The sequence below is a fragment of the Martes martes genome (genome assembly GCF_963455335.1).
Source record: "Martes martes genome assembly, chromosome: 10".
In the NCBI taxonomy this organism is placed as follows: domain Eukaryota; kingdom Metazoa; phylum Chordata; class Mammalia; order Carnivora; family Mustelidae; genus Martes; species Martes martes.
Window position 1 is genome coordinate 52,601,631 of NC_137898.1, and position 18,063 is coordinate 52,619,693.

The 18,063-nt window shown below is 51.5% G+C and overlaps 2 protein-coding genes across 2 annotated transcripts in view; both read left to right on the forward strand.

Moving 5' to 3' along the window:
• The window catches only part of OVCH2 (ovochymase 2), a gene marked incomplete at both ends in the record, with an annotated part of 30,182 nt that extends 20,806 nt beyond the window's left edge, over positions 1-9,376 (forward strand). Inside the window, one exon of the mRNA XM_080816298.1 lies at positions 9,012-9,376. Coding sequence (XP_080672424.1) covers positions 9,012-9,376 — 365 coding nt within the window. The remainder of the gene's footprint in view (positions 1-9,011) is intronic.
• Positions 9,274-17,860, forward strand: CYB5R2 (cytochrome b5 reductase 2). Its single transcript, XM_080817562.1, has 9 exons — positions 9,274-9,458; positions 10,677-10,817; positions 11,061-11,133; positions 13,510-13,616; positions 13,884-14,013; positions 14,594-14,677; positions 15,378-15,463; positions 16,631-16,730; positions 17,599-17,860. Exons 1-9 carry the CDS (start codon positions 9,438-9,440, stop codon positions 17,769-17,771), a joined length of 915 nt encoding a protein of 304 aa, XP_080673688.1. The 5' UTR covers positions 9,274-9,437; the 3' UTR covers positions 17,772-17,860.
• Positions 17,861-18,063: the final 203 nt, after the last annotated feature.

Genomic DNA, 18,063 nt, shown 5'->3' on the forward strand with positions numbered 1-18,063 from the left:
TAAAATGTGACCTTTAGATATCTGGGGAACTCCAAGATCCTTTTAGGGGGTTTGTGAGGTCAAAACTACTTTCACGGTCATACTAAGACATCATTCTTCCTGTCTACTCTCATTCTCTCACAGTGTGCGGTGTTTCCAGGGGCCACACACCATGTGGTAACTCCACAGACTGAATATAAAAAGCAGATAGGCGGTGCCTGGGTGACTCAGTTGCTTAAGTGTTTGACTCTTGATTTCTGCTCAGGTGATGATCTCAGGGTCCTGGGATCGAGCCCCGCATGGGGCTCCTGGCTCAGCTGGGAGTCTGCTTCTCCCTCTCCCTCTGCCCCGCTATCCCCAATCATACCCCCTCATATAGATAAATAAATAAAATATTTTTTAAAAAAGGCAGATAGGACATCTTGCCTGTCTTCTATTTAGCCAGACATTAAACAGTTTTAAAAATATGTGAGACAATGTGAATCTTATTTAGAGTTTCTCTTTTGGAAAATGTAGTTATTTGAATAAACATGGTATTTATGCTATTGCCTAATGTTTTTATTATGGCTATCTTAAATAAATTAGCAAATACATAATTTTTAAAGTTTCTGCTTTAATTTTTAATAGTTAACTGTTGATAAATATAACACATAAACAAAAGCTCTTTAGGGTTCTCAGTGATTTTCTTTCAAAGTGTAAAGGTGTCCTGTGGCCAACACGTTTAAGAACTCTGACCTATAGCTTTCTTTTTATTGTCTGCCTTTGTCAGAATCTGATATCAGTGTTCTTCATCCAGAAAAGAACTGGGGAACTTTCCTTCTTGTTCTAAGCTTTGCATACGATTTATAACAAAAGAATGATTATAATGATGTCATACAATTACATATACTAAGCATCCATTCCTTGAAGCCTTAAAGGAAACTTTCTCACAATTTCCTTCATTCTTATTGGCTTTTAGGTTTAAAATTTCTCTTTCAGTCAATTTTGATAATTTTTTGATAATCTCCTACTAATAGCTATAACATTCAGATTTTCCTACTACTTGCTTTGAGTTGTACAAAACATTTCCTTAATAATTAATACCTTCTGGATTTGCATGATTTTCTAGTTTCCTAATTTTGTATATTGCTTACGTTTTTTTTAAAGATTTTATTTGTTTGACAGAGAGACAGTGAGAGAGGGAACATAAGCAGGGGGAGTGGGAAGGGGAGAAGCAGGTTTCCCGCTGAGCAGGGAGCCCGATGTGGGGCTCGATCCCAGAACCCTGGGATCATAACCTGAGCTGAAGGCAGACGCTTAATGACTGAGCCACCCAGGCACCCCTGCTTAAATTTTTTTTATAAAAGATTTTATTTATTTATTTATTTATTTATTTGAGAGAAAGAGAGAGCGTGGGGGGAGGGGAGCCCAAGGCATGGGGGAGAGGGAGAGAAGCAGAGGAGCAGGGTGGGGGACAAGCAGATGCTATGTTGAGCAGAGCCAGACTCGGGGCTTGAGCCCAGGACCCCGAGATCATGACCTGAGCCGAAATCAAGATCCGGCTGCTTAACAAGTGAGCCACCCAGGCGCCCCTGCTCCTTGCTTAAATCTTTTTTTTTTTTTCTTTTTTTTTAAATAAACTATCTAGTGTTTGGCCATTTTACAGAGGTCTTGTTTTTATTTTAGAAGACAGATACCTTATTTTACTGCACCTATGTCCTCTGCACCCTGCGGAGTCACTTCAGCTGACCTGGACAGGCCAGCTGATTGGGGCCAGGGACCGTGCCTCGGAGACAGTTCCTGCAGATGACTGACAGGCACAGTCTGGGCTGACATTACAGATGTCATGAATTCTTGATTACATTATCAAGCAGCTGCAAGACTTGATTATGTTCCCATGAGAACTCTTAACTCATCACGTGACGTCACATAGAGTGCTTCATATTTCTGAGCCCTAGAATCCTTCACATACATAGAAGAGAGAACATTCTCTAGAGCCTTGCTGTACTGCTGAAAGGGTTGGCTGTTGCTCTCAGTGCGATGGCCAAAATGGTGACCTTGCTATCCCTCTCATCCCAGGGCCCCTTGGAGAGCCACCTCCTAAATAAACCCACGTGTTTTGATGAGGCCATAACTGAGATTCCTTTTCCTCTGATTTTCCAGGGAACAGCATGCCACTGTGTGGGTGGTGAATGCAAGAATTGTGATTGGGCCAAAGTCTCCCCTCAGTACGAGCCCTGGGAGCCTCCCTTCTGTCCAGCCAGCCTGGCCACTAGCATGTCACTGTGACTGTCGCAGCCCCACTCCATCTTCAGGATTACAGTGCTCGCCAGCGTTGGCCATAGAAAGTTTTGGGCATGGAGTATGGGATCTGGACTGAATTTTCTTTCCCTTTATAGAGAAATAAAGATAGGATTCAAGAGCCATTGCCAAGTTTGTCCCTTGTGTCTAACTTCACAATGGAGGCTCTCTTCTTTTCCTGGAAACCTACAGATTTGTCTTTCCTTGTTCCCAGCCCCAATAAGACTGCAGAATGAATAACAGTGACTTAGGAAATCCTCCCTGAGGCCACGTCCACCCGGTTCCATGCCGGGCACTTGAAACCCAAGGGTGAGTCAGACACCATCCCACGTGGCGATCAGTTACCCCAACTTCCAACTTCAGGTTGTCTTCCCTGGAGGGGAGTTCAACCACCCGAGCTCCATGTGCCCCCCTTCTTCACTGGGTCTACTTAAGGCTCCTTTCGTCCGACAGAACAGGTCCATCAAGCACACTGTACTCCCCTCTGCCTCCTACTCATCACCATAGAACACAATTTGCCACCAGGCAGCCCCTCAGTCGGCTTCAGTTTGGCCACTGTGTCTGTCGGCCTGTCGCCTGAGAGAGGCCCAGGGCTGTCTGCCTCCAGAGTGAGCACAGCCACGGGGTGGGGACTGTCATCCGGGTCTGTGATGAACCCTCACCTGGGGTCCCTGGAAGATGACGGCTCTGCGGTCCTCACGCACCTTCTGTCAGCTGCTTCTCACACTGCCCGTGTGGCACGAAAGACAAGGACGCTTACCCCATGCTCAGAAATAGAAACTGAGGCTTACAAAATCGAAGTGACAGAGTCACACAACTGCTAAGTGAGGCAGAGCCTGCACCTCATTCAAGTAAGCCTGGAGATTGCCCCCCTGCCCCCACGTGGCCCATCCTGGAGAACCAGGGCTGGTTCCACCCCACTCTGGTGCGGGGCCGCCCTTCCCTACCGTATGATCCATCACTTGTTTCACTCATGCTTTCATATGCTCACACACAAGTCGTCACTGAGCACCATCCTCTCACCAGACTTGCAGTTAGGCTTTGGGCTTGCGAAAGCAATTAACACCCAGTCCCTGGTTTCTCGCGTAGGATTTGGGAGGCCTGTTCAGCTGCCTCAGGACAAGGGGGGAGATACTGTAACAGACACGAGCGTTAGTGTCAAGGGAGCACAGAGAAGTCCCAGTGACTTCTAGGAGTATCAGGGAAGGCTTAGCTAAGGATTAGACACTTATGCTGGGTCTTACAAGAATCAGAAGTTTTTCAGGTGAACAGAGAAGGGAAAGCATTCCATTGAGGGAAACCGGCATGAACAAAAGATCAAAAAGACTAAGCAGAGGGATATTCAGGGTGAAAAGTATAGTTCTGTGTGGCTGGGGCTTTGACAGGGGGAACTGAAGGGAAATTATTTAAAATTACAGCCTAGGTCCCACTCGTGAAGGGACTTATTTTGCTAGAAAGAATGTTAGACTCTGTCTTGTAGCCGGAGGATGGGGATGATTGACATTTGAGCGCAGAGGAGGAAAAAATCAGACTTGTGTTAAAGAGAAGTTCATCTGGCAGAAGTCAACAGGGTGGATGGATAAAGGGAAAGAGCCGGAGGCCGGAAACAGCTGAGGAGACGCACAGACGCAGGAGCCCCAATAAGCTCCGCTGGGGGACTGCGAGTGACAGGAGGAAAAACAGAATCAGCAAGCTCAGGGGACCAATTATGTTTGAAATGGAGGAAAGGAAAAATCACACATACAAAAAATGACTCCCAGGTCCCTAACTCTAGCGACTGCAATAGGGAAAAGCTGGTAAGTGTTAGCATTTTTATTTAATCTAGGCCAAACCCTTTATACACATTATTTCCTGCAATCCTCTCAGCAAACCTGAGAGATAAGTAGTATTATTGACCCTAATTTTACAGATGAAGACACTGAAGCTCAGTGACCAAGTCGTCTGCCCGGATGGGTGGTGAAGTCAGGCTCTCTGATTTCCTTTTCTCAGACTCCTTGCATACATATATCATGGTAATACTGTCTCTTTGTAGGACAGACTATAACACAACGGCTTAGGCCACAGATTTCTCAACCCTGTGGCTGAGAAATGGGATAGCCCTCCACCGAATCCTGCACCCTAAACAATGCGCCCCCACTCACGTGTTCCCCACTGGCCTCAATCACGCATTTGTAAAGAACGCCCGGGGCTGTAAGGAGGTCCGCCTCGTGTCTGCACCTAGTAGACACTGTGTGTCTCCGGAAGTTGGTGAGGGATCAATGTCCTGGCTGTGTTCAAATGGGAGAAGGGCATGCCTCTCTTCATGTCTTGGTTTTGGACATTTTCTGACCCTGTCCCCGCCCCTCCACTCCCAAAGGCCTGCCTTTCCTCTATATTACAGGTCTGAGGCTCCCAGTCCCACCCCCTCTGAGCAGGTGGATCCCTGCCCTAGAAACTACATTTGCTGTCCCATGTACTCCTGGTCGTCCCCGCAGTCCAGGCTGGTGAACTGGTGCTGTCTAGAGGCTCTAACCCAGCCCCTGCCACGACAGAGGCCATTTGGGAAGAGTGGAGCCACTGCTGTAAACAGGGCAGAGGGACTTCAATAGCATTGCTGGTCAGGGGGCTCCCCTGGGTGCCAGTGGGGCAATGGGCAGAGGACTCTGCAAGCTGTTCTTTTGACTCTTCCCAAAGACATTGTTTCTGGCAAATTCTGCTCATTCCCCATGTCTCAAGACTCTTACAGAAGGTGGAGGGATGGGGTAGCCAGGTGACGGGCATCAAGGAGGGCATGTGATGTGATGAGCACTGGGTGTTACACGCAACTAATGAATCACTGAACACTACATCAACGACTAATGATGTACTCTATGTTGGCTAATTGACTAATAAAAAAAAGACTCTTACCTTTATATAGTCTTACTCCATCAGGCCCATGTCTGCCCCTGATTACCAAGTGTGTGCAAGGTTTCCCATGACATATTTGTGTTATACAAATCGAAGTCGAAGACAGGCCACAAAGCAAGGTGTTACTCTCGTTCTCCGCCCACCTGCAGGACACAGTGGGGAATTCCGCTCAGGTGGTATCAATTCCCTTTCACTTAAAATCCTTGAAGAAGGAAACTTCCAATTCAAGTCAGATTTTTACCTTGGTCACGGCATTGGCTGCTGGAGTGGGTGAGGTGTTCCATCAGTGTTCTTTCATTAAGCTCAGCCCAGTCAAGCTGAGGACAATCCCCAAGCCCGAGCTGGGCTGCTGGGACCCTTTGTTCAGGATGACATTTGTGCACAAGGCACAAAGGACAGTCTAGAGCCAGGGTGAGAAGGGAGGGGTGGAGTGGATGGGCCGCTCGTGGGGCCCGGCAGAGAGGACAAGCTGAGGACACAGCCAGCAGCAGGAGGTGGCGGCTGAAGGAGGTGGTTTGCAGGAGAAAGGGGCCACACAGTCAGAGCAACAAGAGCTTGGACGCCAGAGGGGAGGAGCACTTCCTGGCTCTTCTGATCCAAATCCCAGGAAAGCTGTTTCTGGAATAAATCCAAGTATAAATAAATAAGCCCAATGAGAAAAAAATAATAGTTCATTTAGTATACCAGTTTCCCATTGCTGCTATCATGAATTACCACAACTTTGCTGTCTTTAAACAGCACAAATGTGTTGGTCTCTGACATTTTTGGAAGCCGGAAGTATGAAATCAGTTTCACAGGGCTAAAGGCAAGGTATTGCCAGGGCTGGTCCCTTCCAGAGGCTCTCGGGAGAAATCCTTTCTCTCGCCACTTTCCTGCTTCTAGTGGCTGCCTGCATTCCTTGGTTTGTGGGCACATCATATGGCCTTCTTGTCTCCTCCTGCATCCCTCTTATATGGACTATTGTCCAGACAATCCAGGATAGTGTTCCCACTTCAAAATCTTTAGGTTAATCAGAGCAACAAAGCCCCTTTTGCCATATAAGCCAGCATTCATGGGTTCTGGGATTTAGGATGTGGGCCTATTTGGGGAAGGTCATTATCCAACCTCCCACAATGTAGGCTTAATAGCTAGGACCTCAGAGGTGGTCATCTGTTCAGGGGAAAATGGAAATAAATCACTTTTAAGGTAAAAAAGAAGCTAATGAAAAGCCCACAGCAACTCAGACACTGTAAAGGCTCAGAGAGCTTTGACTTGGCCACAGCATCAATCCCCGCTAGGGAAGTCTCAGCAGTGAAGGCAGCCGGTCCCCTCACTTGAGAAACTGTCTTGTGGGGCAGAGTCTCATACATCCTAAAACAGTGACAACACACATTCATTGTTTCTTTTTTCAGCAAACTCTTGCTGAGTGCCTCCTCTCTGCCAATTACCAAGCTGCAGATGTAGGGAGTGAGACATGCGCTCACAGTCTATTTCAGAGAGTAGTAAAACATGAGCCAAATCAGGCAGAACATGGGCATGCAAGGGGCACATGAGGAGAGAGGGGAAGCCCTGCCTTCTTAGAATCGGTGAGAGCCCAGACAGATGCCTGCCTCTTATCCTGCTCCAAGGATAACAAAGGGAGATGTGTCGCTGCCTCTCTGGTCACACGGAGGGAAAAAAAGAGAGAGGGGAATGGGGGGGTAGAGGCAACTGTTAAGAGCCACAGGAAAAATGGAGATGCCCAATGCTTCCAAAGCCAAAAAGAAAAAGTTGATTGAACCAGAGGGAGAAAATTAAGTTCGTTCTTCGTTCACTCATTCATTCAGAAAATATTTATTAAGCATCTACCAATTGCTAGGCACTGTTCTGAGGCCTGGGAAACAACAGGAGTTAAAACAAAGTGAGTCCTGGGGCGCCCGGGTGCCTCAGTCGGTTAAGTATCTGCCTTTGGCTCAGGTCATGATCCCTGCATCCTGGGATCGAGCCCCTTGTCAGGATCCCTGCTCAGCAGGGAGCCTGCTTCTCCCTCTCCCTCTGCTGCTCCTCCTGCTGTGCTCTCTGGCTCTCTGTCAACTAAATAAATAAAATCCTTTTTAAAAGGCCGGGGAGGGAGGAGCAAATCCTGGCCTCATGTAGCTTACATTGCAGTAGAGGGAGAGAAGGAGTAAGCAAGTAGTTAAGAAACGTAGTATGTCATCTGATGACATGTCTTATGGAGACAGATTAAGCAAAATGGGGGACACTGACGGAAAGGACTGTTCTTCTCCTGAGCATTTCTGGAGCAGCTAATGTGTGCCAGGCAGTGTGCTAAATGAGGCAGGGCACAGAGAAATTCACTCCTCCTTCATCTGTTACCTATTTGTCTTCCTTGTGATAGTCACTGTGCTCAGCCCTGGAGAAACACCTCTGCCACAATGGACCATCTAGGCTAATGTGAGAGTTAACCGTTAAACAATTAAATAGACAGGATGTATAATCACAAACTGAAGTAAAAGCCATGAAGAGAATTTAATGTGTGCATATATTTAAATTGGGGGATTGGATCAGGCATCTCTAAGGAAGAAGTGATATTTGAACTGAGACCCCAAGAAGGTATGAGAGGGAAGATATAAAGTCCTAATAAACAACTGTAATTAGAGCAACATGGTATTGCAGAGGGGTTGGGAAGGGAGATCAAGAGAGCAGGGAGACCAGAAGCAGACTCAGCCATACATGAAGGGTGGTACAGGACAGCGGTGATATTGTAGGTTAGTGACCAGGTGAGCAAGTTGACACATATTACTGAGACAACAGATCATCCACATGGAAAAAATTAAGGTGGATCCCTGCTTTGCATCATATACAGAAATCAGTTCCAGGTGGCTGAGAGACTTAAATGTTAAAGGAAAAACTTTAAGTCTTGTCGGGAAAAACAGAGAGTATCTTTATGATCCTGCATACAAACAGACAATAATGATAAAGGCAAAAGACTGGAGATTGATACATTTGACTACATTGCAATTACAAACTGCTGTTCATCAAGACAGAGAGAGAGAGAAAGGAGAGAGAGACAGAGAGGAGAGAGAGAGAGAAGAGAAGAGAGAGAAGGGGAGGAACGGAGGGAGGAAGTAAGGAGGCAAGGAAGGAAGGGAGGAAGGGAGGGAGAGAGGAAGTTGCATACCAGGAGAAAATAATCTGTAACTGATCTAACTGGCAAATAAGTGGTCTCTAATATATACAAGACTCCTAAAAATTAGTAAGAAAAAGTCAACTCCTGAGAAAACAGGCAAAAGTCGTGAGCAGACACTTTTTTTTCCCAGGGGGGGAAAAAAAACCACCATGGGACATAAGCATATGAAGGATGTTCAACCTCCTCAGCACTATCAGGTAATGATACTATGTTCACAAGCTATCATTTTACATTTATTAGCCTGTCAATAATTAAGATAGCTTACAATAATACCCTGGTACCTGCAAGTACTAGGGCAAGTGTTCACTAAGTACGTGCCAGTGCTGGTGTGGATATGGGGGCTGGGGATGGCTGGCTATCTCTTGGCCTCTCTCAGGCCCAGGGGCAGGGATTTACCTTTGCCACTCTCAAGGGGAGAACTGATGGGGGGCAGAGGACTATCAGGGTTCTGAAATGTGCTGCGAAGAACCCCCATAACCGTTGATGCCTGCCATTCTGCCTCCCGTTGGTCTAGTGTTGGGTACCTGTCGTCTCTCTCTCCCAATAGAGAATGAATGAGTGAATGAGCGCTCTGAACGAACGTCTTTTCTCCATGACACCCCTACCTGGGCAAACACCCGGCGCTGGACCAGGCCCACAGTAGGAGCTCCTTATGCGCGCTGAAGGAATATATTCATGTGCTCTCGGACTTGGCCTAAATTCCCATTTCTCTCACCAGCATCCCCTCCTCCCACCAGGACGCACCTCCCTTTCTCCCACCTTTGGACCACGTGCGGAGAGGAAGCTCTCCATCGGGCTGCTCCGAGAGTGCTGGGAGAGGGCACGATGGAGAGGGGGCCACGAATAAACAAGAGATGGCCGCTAGGAACGGGGACCCCGCAGCAGTGTCACCCCGCAGGCAGGGCGCGGCAGGGCGCGAGGGGCGTGGGAGTGGAACTCTGCGGGCCGCGTGGGCGGGCAGCGGGGCGCAGGGAGGAGTTACGGGGGGTGGGGGAGCGGGTGTGCGGGAGCGGCCGGGCGCGCGTTGCCGTTCTAGCGCCTTTCCCGGCGTCCGCGGCTTCCCGGTCCGCCAGGCGGAGCTGAGGGCGCGCCTGCGAGTCGGCCCGACGCGCCCCGGCCCTGCAGCCAGCGGCACTTCGACGACATGTTCGGCGTCTCGTTGCGGGTGGGTGCCCGGCGTGCGGCGGGGAAAGGCCGCGGGAGTCCGACGGGGTCCGGGGCCGGCTGGGGCCTCGAGGGGCGGGGAGCGGGGCGGCCCGAGCGGCGACCCGGCAGGCGTGGCGCCGCGGCGAGCGGGGCCCGGTGGCCCTCGTCCGGTCCCGCCCGGGAGGTCTCGGGTCCGGCCAGGGGCGGGCGGAGCGGGCCGCGGGGCAGTGTTGGGGGAGGGGTTGGGGGAGTGGTTGGGGGAAGGGGCGATAGCCCGCCCGAGTTGCTGCAAGTGAGTGGCCGAGCCACTTTCGCCTGCCTTGGAAGGTGCTGGTGTGTCCTGAGGCGCGAAGGTAATGGAGCACCCGGAAGCCGGAGGTACTCACCCCACCCCAACCCGGCCGAACCTGGTTGGGGGAATCGTGGGGTTGGTGAGCCCCATCCCCTGCCTAGCGGTCAGCAGCAACAAGCTGCTGGGGGACACAGCGCCTATCCCCCTCTCTAGCTCTGCCTTTGGGGACTGGGACATTCATCTTAGATTGTGGGTTAGAAGCAGTGCCATCAGGGGGGCCTGGGTAGCTCAGTTGGTTAAGCTTCCAACACGATCCCAAGACCCTGAGATCCAGCCCCACAACAGACTCAGGCAGTGGAACCTGCTTCGAATTCTTTCTCTCCCTCCCCACCCTCACCCCATCTCTCTCTCTCTCTGTCTCTCTCAAAAAAATAAAATAAAAAGCCGCAGCAGCACCATCACCTCAAGGACGGGACTCCCAGGACTGGTACCCTTGCACTCCTGGATGTACCAGGTTAGAGGCAGATGGGTAGGAAGGGCCTGGTGACATTAATTCTGCTTGGCCTTGTCTGATCTGCAGCTCACTCCTCCCTATCCTCCAGGTCCACCATACGGTCAGCCTGCATTCTGTTTTATGTTTTTTTTTTTTTTTAAGATTTTATTTATTTATTTGAGAGAGCCTGCACATGGGGGTGGAGGAGAAGCAGGTTCCCCACTGAGCAGGGAGCCTCACATGGGTCTCCACCCCAGGAGCCTGAGATCATGACCTGAGCTGAAGGCAGACGCCCAGCTGATGGACCCATCCAGGCACCCTGGGTTCTGTTTTATTACCTTTCCCTTTGTCTGGTTTCTTCTGGGCACAGCCCAGCTTCTTCTGTGCCCGAGCACCATCCTGCCCTGGGCATACGGGACCTGAGGTGCTCTGCTCACTTTGTGTCTGGCCAGGACTCGACCCTGCTCCTTGCCATCACCATCGTTGGAGTCACAGTGGTCCTGTTGGCCCTGCGGAACATGAACTTACGGAGAAGACATACCACCTTACGGGACTCTGAAACCAAGTACCCACTGCCCCTGATTGAGAAAGAGGTAGTGGGGTCAGCCCACCCCTTCCACCGTCAGCCTGTGAGAGAGGAGACAAGAGTGGTGGGGAATGTGCTGGTGGGAAGGCAGGGCAGTGGGAGAGGCATTGCCTAGCCTCCAGTTTGCATCCTTCTGCGTGCGTGTGTGTGTGTGTGTGTGTGTGTGTGCTGGGACCAAATAGAGTTCCTTTGCCAGGCATTGCAGCTTCTGGAAAGCTGACAGAGCCTGCCTCTGTTTTCTGTTTTATAGCAAATCACCCACAACACGCGGAGGTTCCGCTTTGGACTGCCCTCGCCAGATCATGTCTTGGGGCTTCCTGTAGGTGAGTGGGGTTTGGGGTCATCACCAGGACTGGGCCTTGCAGGCACTCGGCTCCTCTCAGAAACTCAGCTGGGGTGTGGAGGTTGCCCTGATACCCTTCCTGAGACAGGTAAGCTCAGAGATGTAGAGAGACGGGCTTGGGGGCAGTCCATTTCCTTTGTCATTGCTTGATTTGGGCCGACACAGAAGTGATGTCTTAGTGAGCACTGAAAAGAAGTGAAATCTAGAATCAGCAGGCCTAAGATCTCATCACAGGCTCCCTGCTGGGCAACTTTAGGCAAGTCCTTCAACCTCTCTGAGCCTTGGTCTATGAAATGGGAGTTTCCCAGACCTGCCTGCCACTTAGGTTGTTGTGAAGGTAAAGTGACTGATGGGTGTGAAAAATGAGAAAGTGCAAAGTGCTGTGTACAAGTGAGGGATGGAAGGAACTGATGTCCTCTACAGTCAGGAGAAAGGGCCACAACGTGTGGAGAAGCAGGAGTGTCATCCAGTACAGGGTGTCTTTTCAGCAGGGACCTCAGACCCACACAAGGAAGGACCCAGTGTGAAAACCAGCCCTAGTGGGCCTAGAGTTCCAAGTTATCACATTTCTAATCTGCAGACACCAGCAGACCCAAGTCCGTCTTAGTGAGGTGGAAAACCTCTGCTAGGTCCACAGCCTGGGGATTCAGAGCTTTGAACAGACTGATAGTGCTGCTTGCCAGGCTGGTGGAGACCCTAATCCATGCCTACTTGTCCTGTGTGCGTAGGACAACACCTTGACCTCTCCTCTGGCAGGTCATGAAACTACTCACCAGGCAGCCCCCCTGGCCCTGAACCTCCTTGCTGCTTCCTCTTCCTGTGTCCATCCACAGGAGCTCAGTGCCAGCCTGCCTTCCAGCCCTCTGCCTGGCCTGTGGGGGCAGCCCTGTTGGCAAGAAGGCTAAAAGAATGCAAAATGATGAGAAATAGAATTTCTGAGACTCTGCCATGACCCAGTCTCTCCTTCTCCCTGGTATAGGCAGAGTTAGTGGGACAGCTAGTTTAGAGGCTTCTGGAAGAGTCTGCTGTGAGGGCCTCCCAGCTCAGCTGAATCGAAGCAGGTGAGAAACGGGGCCCGCCAGGGCAGCCCAATTTTCTCCAGGAAGGATACGGCCAGGCCAGGCCCAGGTTGGCTGCATCTGAAAGAGCCTTTCTGAGGTCTCCAGGTTCACATCTGTCCGCAGGAGGAAGCTGCCTCAGGCATTTATTTCTGAGTGTCCCTGATAGGCTAGGCAGCCGGGACATAGCCAGAGTCGCTGAGCCTGTCCTTTCTTCTTTCCCTTCCCTTCAGTTTAATTCCAGTAGAGAGTCTGTGCTTTCTTAACCCTGAGTGTTTGCATCTCAGGCTTCAGGGCCTCCTCAGAGGCCCTGAGGACTTGCAGGGCTTTTACTCCAAAGCAACTAGAAGGACCCACTCCTCCAGCGCCGCCCTTCCTCCTCTCCTCCCTGCCCTTCCCCCTTCTCCTTCTTTCTGTCTCTCCCAGGTCTCCCCCACTATCTGCATATCCAGCCCATCTTTCCTGCATATGGTTTCTATTCCCTTGGATGGTCCAGAGCTTCCTTTTGCCTCTGTGTCCTAGCAGCTCCTGCAGGCAGCTCCTGCCCACACCACTATTCTTGTAGTCACCAAACTGTCTCACTTTAGATCCAGGAGTGACCTTAGCGACCCCACCCACCCCATGATACTGGGATTTAGTCCTGATCCATATAGGTCTGTGGCCATACCTGGTCCATTCGGTTCTACCCTGGAGGGGCAGAATTCCACGGCCCAGAACTTGACTCTTCCTCAAGCAGAGCCATGGGCCAGGAAGACACAATAGCCCTTCTAGAACTCCTGGTCCGTGGTGTCCAAATCCCAGGACCCAGCGTGCCCATGAGCTGGGGGCTGGCCCTGTGCCAGGCACCAGGAGGCAGGCGAGGGGGCTGTGGTTCATTCACTGGACCCCAGTGATCCACCCCATTCAGGAAGAAACGACTTTGTGAAGGTGACATATTTTTCCTTGAAAGGGAAGCATACCTTTCTGTTATTTTTACTACTCAGCCTCCAACTTGAATGAGTTCTTCTTGTGGCACGGAGGACTCTGACACAGGAGGCAGACGCTCCCGTGAAGCTCCCAGCTCCACTGGGATGGAGGCAGGGCAGGCATATCATCCCCACTCACCCAGAGAGGTGAAACGACTTGCCCAGGGTAGTACACAGAGTGCCAAGGGCAGGCCTAGGCCCCAGGCATCCCTGCCTTGCCCTGCTGCTGAGCACCCTGCCACACTGGGCACTTGCCTCCCTGAAGCTCAGTCCTTTATGGGAACCCCGTGTCCTGTTTCAGCTGGCTGTGCTCACACTGAACTTTCTCTATAGGGAACTATGTCCATCTCTTGGCCAAGATTGATGGCGTTCTGGTGGTCAGGGCTTATACGCCGGTGTCCAGCGATGATGACCGAGGCTTTGTGGACTTGATTATAAAGGTAAGTGGTGCCCACTGCGTCCAGCTGCTTCTCCCTACCAGGCCTAGGAAAGGTGGTCAGGTAGAGAAGGAATCCGTGTCCTGGGAAGGGCTTCCCAGCAGGGTCATGTAACAGTGAAGCTGTGGGGAAGTCTTCAGGGGTCTTTAGAGCAACTGTGAGTGCAGAGGACTTTCGCTGCAAGGCTTCCAGTAGCAAATGGAATTTCGAGTTGTTCTCAGCTGTGGCCTCACGTCTGAGAGGTACGAACCAGGCTGCCTTCTTTTTCAGATCTACTTCAAAAATGTGCACCCCAATTATCCAGAAGGGGGAAAGATGACTCAGTACTTGGAGAACATGAAAATTGGGGACACCATCCTTTTTCGAGGGCCAAACGGTCGCCTGTTCTACCCCGAGCCAGGTACTCGCGCTGGAAGAAGATTCCTGTGGTTGCTCCTGTTGTGGGACTCCTCTGGGGGGTGGGTCCCGTGGACTTGTCCTTAAAGCACCCACTCCACACACGCACCTGACGAGACTGTAAGCTTCATCAAGGTAGGGGAGTGCTGGGGTGCCTCTTCATGGAAACCGGCTCTCCACGATGCCCGATGCAGAAAGGGCGCCTGCTAAGGCTGGGCAGTGGAAGGATGGATGGATGGCCGGGTGGATGGCTGGCAGCCACTCTCGTCCTTGCCACGTACTCCTCACTGCCTCGCTCGTTCAGGCTGTGGCTGAGAGTGCTCTGCGAGGCTCCATTGAACTCCACGGTGCTTCCCTCCCCGCTCAGAAGAAAAGGTCCAGCGAGTCCTCCGCTTGGTTTCCACTTTGTGCACCAAGGCCCCGGGGCTGGTGGAGGGGGCTGCCCTGACCCGCTTCTCTGGTTGAGAACGGTGCGGCCCCTTCCTCGGGTGGCCTTGCCTCCTGGGAGTCCCAAGGAAAGCCCGTGATCTCTCACAAGCTCTGAGGCAAGAGCCGCAGAAGTCAGAGGGGTTCTCTGTTTCTAGGGCACTTTTCAGTCAAGGCATACAAAACAAGTAAGCCTGAAAAGAAGCTGGTCAGTCACCTGGGAATGATCGCTGGGGGCACAGGTGAGCAGCTTCCGGGGCTTCATCCAAGTAGGGGGAGGGCGAGACCCTTCTCACTTTGGAGTCCTCTGACCCTAGAGGAGAACCTTCCACGGCTGTTTTAGATGGGAGTGCGGGATTGATGACAGGCCTGGAAATGGACCCCGTGTGCCCTCCTCCCCTGACCCAACATGCCAGCGAACATGGAAGAGTCTAGAGACTGAGCTGAGCAGGTCCACACATGGTCCCCCAAGGGCTCCTGGATCCAAGCCCAGTGCTCCCCATCCCTTGAAAATGAATGTCTGGAAGAAGAGAACAGATGTGTAAGGACACCTACAATGTGCCAGGCGCCATCACAGGCGCTTGTAAAATGATCACACTTACTTGTCATTCTGTTGTACACATGGGGACATCGAAGAGCTCAGACTCACCCTGCTCAGAGAGCAAGCTGGGGCGGTGGGGGCTGGGTGGGAAACCAGACAGTTCAGAGCCAGGGCTCCTTTGGTCTTGCCCCGTGAACATGAGAAAGGGCTTTCGATTTATTGTTGCTTTAGAAGGGAAAACCGAAATGAAGGGCGGTTTTCCACTTTTGAGTTTGGGGGCGGGCGTGAGAAAAGTAGGCCTGGGGCTGAGGCAGACCGCTGAGGGGGCTGCAGACCAGGGGTCGTGTGCATCGGAGAGGGATGGAGCGCCACTAGCTGCGTCCCACCTTCTCCTGTCCCAGGGATTACGCCCATGCTGCAGCTCATTCGCCACATCACCAAGAACCCCAGCGACAGGACCAGGATGTCCCTCATCTTTGCTAACCAGGTCAGTTCTGCCGAGTCGGCCTTGGACTTGAAGGGGTAGGAAACATGTTTGCTGAATGGGGTGTCTGCCTTCATGCCTCCGTGACTGAACTCTCGCTGCCTCTGCTGCGGGTGGAGCACATGCTCAGCAGAGGTGTGGGGTGGCGGGGGGGATTGCCCAAGGAGCGAAGTCCAGGCCTGGTTTTCCACTTGCTTCTGTTTTTATTTCTGCCTCCCCAGCCTTGTTTTGAACTAAGCTCTCCTTCTTTCATATGTAATTCTGTTTTTCTGAGTATAAAGTCTTAGATGCTCTCAGTAGAAATTTCAGAAAACACAGAAGTTTATAAATACTTCTTTTCTTTCTTCTGTACATGCCATGTATTTGCAATTACCTTTATATACTTTTTTTTTTGCTCAGCATTACCACATGAGCATTTTCTTCTCATCAAACTTATTTATAAATATTTTCATCAGTCTGTATCAAGTTGTACTATAATTCACTGTACTTTCTGCATTCAGACTGTTTTCAGTTTTCACAGTTGTAAAGGATAAAATGAATGATAATCCTAGGCTTGATGCTTTTTAGATTATTTTCTTAAATAGGATCCCAGAAGTAAAATTTCTGGCATAAGAATCATGAAGAGTTTTAAGATCAAGGTCCTCTCTGCGGTACCTCTGAGCTTATGACGAGTTCCTTTTGGCTTTGGTTCCCTTTCCCCAAATGAAGCTCCAGCCCTTGCTTTCCTCCGCTTTAGCTCTCCGGTGCTCTTACGTTAGGTGGTACCTCATACATTACTGCCTTCACCCCTTGCTCTCCCTGCACAAGACCCTGGGCCCACACTCAGCTCCTTCCGGCTGGGTTAGCCCTGCCTGGTGCTCAGTGTGGATAGGGGCAGGAGGGTGGGCTGGGACCTCTGAGTGAGGCCAGCCTGCCTGGACTCTGGGTGGCCTTCCAGCTGGAAGGCAGTCACCACCTCTGCTGGAGCCTCCCCTGTCCTCCGCCCACAAGAGGGAGGGCTAGTAGTGTGGGAGCTGAAGCAGAACCTTTGTTTTCCCCAGGAGCCCGCTTGAGAGTACTCCTGCCTGAGTGGGGGACAGCTCAGGAAGAAATGTGCTGACCCATGCGCTCAGGGTGGCAACCAAGCAGGACATTCCTGGAGGGGCTTTGCTCATGTTGCTTCTTTTCTAGACAGAGGAGGATATCTTGGTGAGAAAGGAGCTTGAAGAAGTTGCCAGAACACACCCGGAGCAGTTCGACATATGGTACACCCTGGACAGGCCTCCTGTCGGTACGATCCCCATGGTGCCCACTGTGGGTTAGCTCCAACCCTTGACCCACCTCAGGAACTAGTCCAAGTTTGTTTGCTTTTTAAAACTGTGCTTGGGAGCTGAGACCTTCAGGTCTGTCCCTGCATGGGAAATAGAGGAACTTGAGGGAGAGAGGACTGGGGGGGACGGCCTGCTTTTAAGAGCTGTCACGGGCAGGTGTCTGATATCTTAGCAGCAGTCCGTAAGTGCACTGACCTCAGGAGGGACTCCGAGGGACACCCAATCACTGGGTCACCCTGAGCACCCACCCCACACTACATTTGACAGAGCATCCTGCAGAGACATCATACACGTGGCCATGGACCCCTTGTCCCCCTTACCACCCAAACTCTCCTAGACAGCAGTCGTCACATGGCGAGCCCCAAGCAGCTACCGCAACCCTGGCCAGCACCCAGCCACCGCCCGCACCTTGCCTCTTCATGCTGCCTCTCTTACAGCACCAGGCGGTGCCTACCTTGTCATGTAGCTCACTGCCCAGCAGAGGGCGCCCCCCAACAGGACCACAAACCCCAGACCTGCTCCACCCTGCCCAGCCCCAGCTCCCTGTTGTGTTCTCCATCCCTGCCCCTGCTTGCCACATCAGCCTGCGGCTGGGGGCCTCAGAGTCCCAGCAGTGAGCCTGGGATCCCGGGTCAATATTGAAGGCAGCTTCCTGGGTCTCCCATGTCCTTGACTTTCCGGCTTCTTTGTAGGGAACAGCAGAGCAGATTTCTAAGCCTTGGAGAGCAGCCTTGCCTCCCTCTTTGAGGGGGGATGCAGTAGGAGGCTTGGGGTTTGGGGATCCACCCAGCAGCCTCACAGCTTTTTTCTCCTTCTGCTTAATCTCAGGCTGGAAGTACAGCTCAGGCTACATCACCGCCAACATGATCAAGGAGCACCTCCCTCCTCCTGGGCAGTCCACGCTCATCCTGGTGTGTGGCCCGCTGCCCCTGATCCAGACAGCTGCTCACCCTAACCTGGAGAAACTGGGTTATACCAAGGATATGATTTTCACTTACTAATACCTCCCTTGCTTCTAGCACATTTGCCCGTTCCCTTTCATCTGTTTCAGATTGAGTTCCGCCTCACCACATTAAACCGGGATGTGTTTACAAGTGCCTTATTATGCATCCTCGGGCACATGGCTCCTTGTTCTGCTCTGGGCCTAAGATGGGTTCAAGGGGCTGGAGGCAGACTGGTTTCTGAGGCCTCCTGGCTTGGGAGGCTCAAGGGAATTCTGTTGTAGTGTCCTGCCCCATAGTTTAATAAAATAAACTTCAGGATGAAGCAGATAGCTTAGGAGATGGGGCTCTG